This window comes from Zootoca vivipara, chromosome 9 (assembly GCF_965207765.1).
Source record: "Zootoca vivipara chromosome 9, rZooViv2.hap1.1, whole genome shotgun sequence".
NCBI lineage: Eukaryota > Metazoa > Chordata > Lepidosauria > Squamata > Lacertidae > Zootoca > Zootoca vivipara.
In genome coordinates, this window is record NC_142592.1 from 61,203,544 (window position 1) to 61,213,147 (window position 9,604).

The 9,604-nt window shown below is 46.5% G+C and overlaps 1 protein-coding gene across 4 annotated transcripts; it reads left to right on the top strand.

The window, feature by feature from the left end:
* The first annotated feature begins 2,996 nt into the window (after positions 1-2,996).
* Positions 2,997-9,375, top strand: KCNJ8 (potassium inwardly rectifying channel subfamily J member 8). Of its 4 annotated transcripts, none has more exons than XM_088676998.1 (4): positions 3,032-3,472; positions 5,341-5,397; positions 5,585-6,054; positions 7,198-9,375. In XM_088676998.1, the coding sequence occupies exons 3-4, from the start codon at positions 5,690-5,692 to the stop codon at positions 8,096-8,098; spliced, it is 1,266 nt and encodes a 421-aa protein (XP_088533124.1). In that variant the 5' UTR covers positions 3,032-3,472; positions 5,341-5,397; positions 5,585-5,689; the 3' UTR covers positions 8,099-9,375. The 4 variants fall into 4 exon arrangements, with proteins under 4 accessions (XP_034983030.3, XP_088533124.1, XP_060135174.2 ...); XM_060279191.2 differs by lacking the exon at positions 5,341-5,397 and adding an exon at positions 4,305-4,441 and having other exon boundaries at positions 3,039-3,472; XM_088677000.1 differs by lacking the exon at positions 3,032-3,472 and adding an exon at positions 4,356-4,441.
* Positions 9,376-9,604: the final 229 nt, after the last annotated feature.

Below are 9,604 nucleotides of genomic sequence, written 5' to 3' on the forward strand. Positions count from 1 at the left end.
AAGCAATAATCTTCCATGGAACAAGCTGCCTCCTAGGAATGAAGAACCATCGTTGTGTTTCTTTTGGGGTGGGGAAACCAGTTTAATACTGGCAGAGAACTTGCCAAGTCCTCCACAATCTGCCACAATTAATTCTGCAAGTTACTTAGTGCCTTGGCCAAGGTCTAGCATTCTCTATGTCGTTCTCCAGAGTGGAGTCTATTAAGATTTATCATTTCTTATGAGATAAGAGGACTTTGACTCTTGCAAACGAAGAGCAAGCATGAGACTCATATCTCAGTCCAAGTCAATTGTGTATCAAAGGAGCGAAGTTGAGTTGCAAGCTATTGACAGCCCCGTGTGGGACACTGCTGTCCAGATGAGTTGTCGAATCATAGAATTGTAGAGTTGGAAAGGACCACGAGGGTCATCTAGTCCAACGCCCTGCAATGCAGGAATCAAATTAGGATGAATGCTCAATAACCTGGGCACCTGGAAGCAACCTGGGTCTCCCCAATCTTACTCTTAAGTCTAAACCACAGCACACTGCCTATCTGATCACTGTCTCAGTGGAACATCTCATTGGCTTCGGGTTGACAGTTAAAGTCACACACACTTTTCTAAACTTTGTTTTATAAAGCAGCCTCGTTGTTTATCCTTCTGATTATGAACCCTAATAGTTGGCTGGGGGGGGGGGGAAGTGGAATCAGATTTCCAAGAATTCAAGTTTCCATTAAACAGAAGACGTTGAGTGCCAGAATTCTACACACTGCCGGCTCAAACCAGTGGGAAAACTTCACAGCCTCCTTCTGCTGTGCCCTGATTAGCTTTGTTTTGTTTTGAAATGGGTTTTGGCCTGCATGATTTCTGCAGTTTCCACGGCACATTTCTCAGGGTATGTGTGCAAGAGAGATTTACGCTAAGGAGACCTTTTTATGAGAAGACCAGAGATTTAGAAGAAAAAATTCCCCGGCGTTCAAACAGCAACAGGTTGCACTTCAAATGCAAATACTGTAATGCACACTATTTTGGGCCTTGACCTTTGGGCAACCACTGCAAGATTTAGAAGACAAGCTTAGCTGGGCACAATCCAGGGAAACTCAGTTACAAGCAAGCCTCATTGAAGTCAAGGGAGTGACTAAGTTTCCCAGAGGAGGACACAGGCACAATCGAGGTCTACCAAAACCTTCCATGGCTGCAGGGCTGGCCCACCCATGAGGCTTGATGAGGCAGTAGCCTCAGGCAGAAGATCCAGTCCACGGAGCATGGTGTTATGTATTCAGTGGTCTGTGTTTGCCTGAGCTTGAGCCTGGACTAAGGATTCTGAGCTCCTGTGTCCTGATTCGATACATGATGTCCAATCACAGAACAGTTCAGGATTTGGGCCTCTGCCATTGGCCCTTGAACTCCGAGTCGTGATTCGCAGCTTGGAAGTTGAGACAGCCAATCACGTGGGGAGTGGGAGTGGCCCAGGCTTTCAGGAATGTATATAAGCAGTTGCTTTGCCCCTGTTTCCTAGTTATGTAGTTCATGAAATGTTCTTGCTGTTATCACTGTGTCTTGCCTCGTGGGAACCCACCGGGGATCTATGGAGGAAGAATTGGTGGCGCCGGCACGGGGGCTACAGAGGAGGAGAAAATGGGAGCAGGAGAGTGTTTTCTCAAATTCCATGTCCAGTACTGGGACGGAGCCTCCAAGTGTCCCTATTTTACAGGGACAGTTCTGGATTTATAGCAGCCGTCCCAGTTTCTGATTTGATCCCAGAATGTCCTGCTTTTCCTTAGGACGTCCCTATTTTCATTGGAGTGTAGAGTTCTGTGACCCGCCCCCCCCCCCCCCGCCACCAAGCCAAGGAGGTAAATAACTATGCAGCCTTTAGAAGACACCGGAAAGCAGCCCTGTATGGGGAAGTGGTTTTTAAAAAATGTGTTTAATGTTTTATTATTTATTTTATTTATTGAATTTATATACCGCACTATACCCACAGGTCTCAGGGTGGTTCACAGAATAAAATCAAAATATAAAACCACAAAATACATAATCAAAACAACAACAGCAACAACAGCAACTCAATAATTCCCCCACCCAAAACCCCCACATTTTCAAAGGGCATGGGATGTCAATCAAACCAGCCAAAGGCCAATTTAAAAGGAAAGTTTTCGCATGGTGTCTAAAGGTGTATAAGATAAGATATCTTTATTGTCATTGTCCCCTTGCGGGAACAACGAAATTACTCGGTTGCTACATCCACTCAGATAAAGCATTCCGCATAATCCAAAATTACAAAACCTAATTAAAAACAGTAAATATAACACAAATAACAAATAAAATAAGATGACTTCAAAGTATAATGAAGGGGCCAGGGGAACTTCCCTGGGGAGAGCATCCCACAGACAGGGAGCCACTGCATAGAAGGCCCCGTTCTCATGTTGCCACCCTCCAGACCTCTTGAGGAGGAGGCACATGAAGGAGGACCTCAGAAGGTGATCTCAGGGTCCAGGTAGGTTCATATTAAGTTTTCATATATGTTGGAAGCCGCCCAGAGTGGCTGGGGCAACCCAGTCCGATGGGCGGGGTATACATAATAAAAATTGTTGTTGTTGTTGTTGTTATGGAATTGGACATCCCTATTCTGTGCACGTAGGACATTCCAGGATCAAATCAGAAACGGGGATGGCTTCTGCAGTATCCTCTGTGACATTCCATGGATCCCAGATCGCTCCTCTTAAATCACATGGCACAACAGCTTAGGGAGAGCACTATATTGCCTGCTGGACCTCCCAAGAGAGGTTCGACCCCTCTAAGGTCAGAAAGGTCACATATTTCAGCCCCCTGTTTCTTATGGAAAACGGCCAGAATCAACTGGCCGGGATGGAGACTCCGATGACGGAACTTCTATTCAGGCCAGAGGTTAAAAGAGAATCTAATTCTCTCGCTCTCGCTCTCTGCGTCAGTGGTGCTTGGACTGGAGCCAGCATCCCTCCCCCTGCTCTCTCCGTCCCATCCCCAAACTCAGGGGAAATGCTGAAAACTTTGCAAAGATTTGAATGTCGAGGGAAGAGGAAGAGGAGAAGAGGGAGGGCTCTGGTCGCTGGTACTGTTGATGTCAAGATTCCTCTCTCCTACCTAGCGCCATACACAGCTTCTGCCAGCCTTCCCTGAACTTGGAGCTCCTTTATCCCCTCCACTCTTTCTCTCTCCCCTTCGCCCCTCCCTCTCTTCCTCTCCACTGAAGAACATTTCCCGGGCCAAGGCAGACCAAATAATGGCTCTGCCAACTCTCTGACCACCACGTCCAGTCTGCAGGCCAGGCGGCCGAAGAATCCCAGAGGGGAGCAGAGAGCGTGGAAGACCAGCAATACCTGCGTCTTAAACCCTGCCAGCTTCACCGCTGCCTTTTGCCTCTTGGGGATTCAGCTGCCATGGAAGCTCAAAGGATTTGGCCAGGCTGAGCGCCCAGGCTGCATCTGTTCTGCCGCTGCAGAATCTGACCGTAAGTTTCCACTTTCCTTCTTGGGTCTGTCTGAGCTCCCTTAGTCGGTGTCCTCTCCCGTTAATGCTAACAAAAGACAGATCAGGTGTCTGCAGCTGTTGTGGCGTTGCGTTTTCATTCGGCATCCCCACTTAAAACAAGCTGTTATCCCCTCCTCTCAAAGTAACTTTCATGTAACAGTTCTTCTGGTGCCGGATTTTGAAAGTGATGCTCTGTGCTTTTGGAATGTCACATCTCTGCCCTGGAAGGATTTTCTCCCATGTCTAAGGCAGGGTTGGCTGTAAAAAAATATACAGGTTACAAAAAGGGATTTCAGACATGCTCAGAGGAACTCTTATTAACATAGCCCAGGGCTCATACTGAGGGAAGAAGAGCCCTTGCTTGCCCCTGCTCAGATTAAAAGGTGTCTGCATTGTCTTTCATTTTTATTCTCCGTTTTCCAGGCTTCATAGTATTATTCGTAGCAGACATTTCCGTTGAATATTATGTCAACACTTATAGGTATTTCATGATTTACTAGTCAAGAAGCAGCAGCAATCAACTAAGTTTTACTCAGAGTACATCCAATGAAATGCATAAACATGCCTAAGTTTGGTCCATTTAGTTCAATAGGACTCCTCTGACTTAAAACGTAGCTCAGTGCTGCTCATTCTGTGTCCTTGGTTTGTTGTACGACTTTTCTCCTAACATGAAGCCCATTGCAAATATGCTTTGGAGAACTAGCATTTTATTTGGAGGACTAGCATTTTAAATGCTAGAAGCAAGCTTTTGAGTGAAACAGAGCTCTTCAACAAAGCTAGATATTGTTTGTTTGTTTGTTTGCGGACCACAGGGTAATGGGATATCACTTCCCCGGGATTCTGAATATTTGCCCTTTCCCAGCCATTTCTGGATTAGCAACTTCTGTGTTTCCGGGTGTCATGCATAAAGGAAGAGCCCTGTGTGACTCAAAAACTTGCTTCCTGCATTGTAAGTAAACACCAGGTTCCCAGACAAAGATGCTTTCTCTTTCTTGTATCGTGAAACTGACACAACTGCTAAGGCTCGGCTTACCCCCTAGCATTTCTCAGCCTTTGTTGGGAAGACCCCCAAATGCATTCATATACAGTATTCCATTTGCTAGAAACATGCAGGTATAACGGGGATTTTAAACAGTGCATTTTAAGCTTTCATGTTGCCCAAGAAAGTATTAATTAAATCCAAACAGTCTTCGGGTGATGTTTATATGAGTTTAGTTGGAGAACATGTGGAGTTTTGCTTTTCTAGGGCACAAATCCTTTATGGGACTCATCCATAGAATCATATAATTGTAGAGTTGGAAGGGGTCCCCTAAGACTCATCTAGTCCAACCCCCTACAATGCAGGAATCTCAACTCAAGCATCCCAGGGCAGATGGCCGTCCAATCTCTGCTTTAAAACCTCCAAGGAAGGAGAGTCCACTGCCTGCTATCTGTTCCACTGTTGAACAGCTCTTACTGGCTGAAAGTTCTTTCTAATGTTGAGCCAGAATCTCCTTTCTTGTAATTTGAATACATCATTTTGGGTCCTACCCTCTGGAGCAGAAGAAAAGCGGCTTGTCCCATTTTCCATGTGACAGCCTTTCAGATTGACAAGCTATATATTTTTGTGGGGGGAGGGGAGAGACGATTTCATTATCAAAGAATGCAAATCTAATGGAATCACAGAGTTAAAGTAAATTATCAAATCATCAATTCTAGCATGAAGGGGGCCTACAAAATAATATAAATTGGCATCTGAACAATTGGCATCTTTAATTGTATTATAATTTGGTATTGTGACAATGAGGCTTTTACTGGGTTATTGTAACTGAAAACTAATAAAAATTATTACATTTTTTTTAAAAAAAGGAAGTCCAATGGAATCGTGAAAATGAATGCTTTGAAGCTGCAATCCATAATTCTTGGGTATGTGTTCACGAGAGTGCAAAAGATCTCCTAACTTGTACAGAAACCGTTGATCCTCAGATAAGAATTCCCACCCTCCTGGCAAATCTCCCCCAAATTTCTTTCCTAGCTAGGCATATAATCATTGGCAGGAATAGAGCGAAAAAGAGGGATGGGGTGACTTATGCACGCTCCTTTCTTTCTCCAGGATCTGATAGAGAAAGCGGAATACATGAGAGGTCTCTACAGGGTTCTCTCATCCTCTCCACCTCTGCCCATTTTCGGTTGATCGGTGGACTATGGTGACGGGGAGATGTTGGCCAGGAAGAGCATCATCCCCGAAGAGTATGTCCTCGCACGGATTGCGGCTGAGAACCTGGGCAAGCCACGCATCAGGGACCGGCCCCAGAAAGCCCGCTTCATCGCCAAAAACGGGGCTTGCAACTTGGCTCACAAGAACATCCGCGAGCAAGGGCGCTTCCTGCAGGACATCTTCACCACCCTGGTGGACCTGAAGTGGCGCCACACACTGGTCATCTTCACCATGTCCTTCCTGTGCAGCTGGCTCTTCTTCGCCATGATGTGGTGGCTGGTGGCCTTTGCTCACGGGGACATGGACAAGCCGTGCACAAGCAGCGAGGAGGTCGATAGGTGGAAGCCCTGCGTCACTTGCGTCAGGTAATAGTGACAACGAATGATTATATTTCTCGACGCAAGCAACTCAAAGCAACTTTACGGAAAGCAAAAGGAAAGCCATACATTTATTAAAAGCCAAGGGGAAAATACACAAGAAAAATTAAATACAGCCGTGCCTCGGAAGTCAAACAGAATCCATTCCAGAAGTCCATTCGACTTCCAAAATGTTCAAGAACCAAGGCGCGGCTTCCGATTGGCTGCAGGAAGCCGCTGCAGCCAATCAGAAACCGCAACGGACATTCAGGTTCCAAAGAACATTTGCAAAATGGAACAATCTCTTCCGAGTTTGCGGCGTTCAGGAACCAAAATGTTCATCTTGCCAAGCATTTAAAATGTTGTGAACCACCCTGAGATCTATGGATGAGGGGCAGTATACAAATTTTAACAACACACACACACACACACACACACACACACACACACACACACCAATTTACATGACCACAGATCATTATCATCCAAAGTCCTAGCTGAATGTTTTTGCCTGGCACCTAAACATACTAAACATATCCAGTGTTGGTGTCAGGTGAGTCTCTCTGGGGAGAGCATTCCACAATTGAGGAGCCACCACAGAAAAGGCCTGCTCTCGTGTTACTACCCTTTGGACTTCCCATGGAGGGGGCACTTGAAGAAGAGCCCCAGTTGATGGTTGCATCCATCCACTTTCTCCATGCCATGGATAATTTTACAAAATATTCTATCATGTTGCCTCCCACTCACCTTTTCTCTAAAAGTTCCCCCTCCCCACTGGTTTCCCAGAACCAGAAGAGGCATGAAAAGAGCCGAGGAGAGATTGGTGACGGACAGGCACAGTCTCTGATTGCTTGGGGAAAGCCCTGTAGAGGAGGGAACTTAGCTAGCTATGGGGAGGTGGGGACCTTCAGTCTCGGCAACTGCTTCGTGGGCGCAAAACTTGCCGGAGAGGAGTCGCTGTACTCATTAGGCCCTACATTCCTGCGCAGATCGTGATTTTGCTAATAAAGAGTTAACTCCATCTTGCATGGTGTGATTTACTGCTGGCCCGCTCCTGACGGTACATAAGTTTCAGTAATGGACAACATGAGTCGCCCATCATACAGTATTTGATAATGGTGTGCATTGTTTTCCCCCTCTCCTTCCCCTTAGGTCTTTCACCTCTGCTTTCCTCTTCTCTATTGAGGTCCAGGTGACCATTGGCTTTGGAGGGAGGATGATGACCGAAGAATGTGCCATAGCGATCATCGTACTGATGCTCCAGAACATTGTGGGCTTGATCATCAATGCCGTCATGTTGGGTTGCATCTTCATGAAGACGGCGCAGGCACACCGGCGAGCCGAGACCTTGATCTTCAGCCGGAACGCAGTCATCGCCGTACGCAATGGCAAGCTCTGTTTCATGTTTCGGGTCGGGGACCTGAGGAAAAGCATGATAATCAGTGCCTCGGTGCGGATCCAGGTGGTCAAGAAGACCACCACCCCTGAAGGTGAAGTCATCCCTATCCACCAGCTAGACGTCCCGGTAGACAACCCCATTGAGAGCAACAATATTTTCCTAGTGGCCCCTTTGATTATTTGCCACATCATTGACAAGCGGAGTCCTCTCTATGACATCTCCGCCAATGACCTGGCCAGCCAAGACCTAGAGATCATTGTCATACTTGAAGGTGTGGTGGAAACCACTGGAATCACCACCCAAGCAAGAACGTCCTACATATCCGAAGAGATCCTCTGGGGCCACCGCTTCGTGCCCATCGTAGCGGAAGAAGAAGGGGCCTACGCTGTCGACTACTCCAAGTTTGGCAACACGAGCAAAGTCGCAGCGCCGCGTTGCAGCGCCAAGGAGCTGGACGAGAAGCCTTCCATCCTCATCCAGACACTCCAGAAGAGTGAGTTGTCACACCAGAACTCCCTGAGGAAACGCAATTCCATGCGGAGGAATAACTCCATAAGGAGGAACAACTCCATGAGGAGGAATAATTCATCCTTTGTGGTGCCCAAAGTCCAGTTCATGACACCAGAAGGAAACCAGAACATGCTGGAGACATGACAGGTCTCAAGTAATCCCACACACTATTCTCTTAAGACATTTGTGTTAACTTGGTGTAAAGAATTAATGGAGCTGGGACCTATTTATTATGTGCAAGCACCAGGTAGAACCAAACGGAGCAGGGGTAGGGGATGTGTTGCCCTCCAGATGATGTTGGACTACAGTTCCCATCATTCCTAACTTTTGGCCGTGCTAGCAGGGTCTGGTGGGAGCCCAGAGCCCCACAACATCTGGAGGGCCACAAGTCCCTCACCCCTGAAATAGAGAGAAATACTGTAATTGTAGTGTAGTTGTCACTGACATGGTCTACAAGAACCTGGCCCACCTTCCAGCGTGTGTACCATTTTAGACCGGAGGTGGGGGCTGACACGATCAAACTTTTCTCTAGACTAGCCTTCCTCAGCCCAGTGTCCTTCAGATGTTGCAGGACTTTAACTCCCACCAGCCTCAGTCAGCATGGCCAATGGGCAGGGGTGATGGGAGTTGTAGTCCAACAACATCTGGAGGGCACCTGGTTGGACAAGATGGTTCCATACAAAAATACAATGAATCCCTTCAGGTTTTTTAAGCACTTCACAGACGAAACTAGGCCAGTGTCAGGAGGGAGCCAGCAATAAATCACACAGAGTAAGTGAAGTTAACTCTTTATTAGAAGAAACAGGATCTATTCAGGAGTGCCAGGCCTAATGAGCACAGCAACTCCTCTTCAGTAAGTCTTGACCCTATGAGGCAGTTGCAGAGACTAAAGGTCCCCGCCTTCCACAGCTGCCTAAGTCTCTTCCTCTCCAGGGCTTTCCCCAAGCAATCTGAGACTGTGCCAGCATGCCTGCCTTTGCTCCTCCCACTTCATGCCCTCCTGGTCCTGGAAGACCATCGAAGAGGGGAGCTTGCTCCAGGCAAAGTTCAAAGTTCTGGCATTGCTGTAAACAACCCTAAATGACCTAGAGTACTTCTCGAACCAGGGAGTTGAACCCAGCCTTAGAATTATGCTTAAATCAATAGGACTTGGGTAGAATGAACTTAAATATTACCATGCCCTTGCAGTGATCAGAAGTGGGTGGAAAGAGAGGTTAGGTAAAATTTACTTCACTGTGTAGTAAGATTCTGTGTAGGGTACATTTGCCAGCAACTACCACAGTTATTGTCATTCAAATCATTTTTTTTTTTAAAAAAGGAAAATAATGCACATCAGAAAACTATATTAAGAACCTCAGCATATACAGGTCTACTAGATGTCCACTTCATAAAGACAACCTTTTTAAATAAAGTTCCCCCCCACTTTCTTTGTTTTGATGTGTAATTATGTTTAAGTTTTATGTCCTGAAACACTGCCTAAGCCCTTCCATGTCAGCTGGGTAGCTAGATGCTCACTTTGGATCAGTGAGATCTGGAACTGGGATTGCGCCAACTGATGACGAGAAGAGACAGCCTCGAATCATAACAATATCAGGATCCCAGCATCATTTCGCTAGGCCTGGTTCAAACACAGCTTTTTCAAAATCCCAT

Bases quoted from the DNA above. Each gene is read 5' to 3' on its own strand.
- KCNJ8 (XM_035127139.3), top strand. From the start codon at position 5,690: ATGTTGGCCAGGAAGAGCATCATCCCCGAAGAGTATGTCCTCGCACGG. The intron at 6,055-7,197 runs GTAATAGTGACA...CCTTCCCCTTAG, and splicing joins CCCTGCGTCACTTGCGTCAG to GTCTTTCACCTCTGCTTTCC.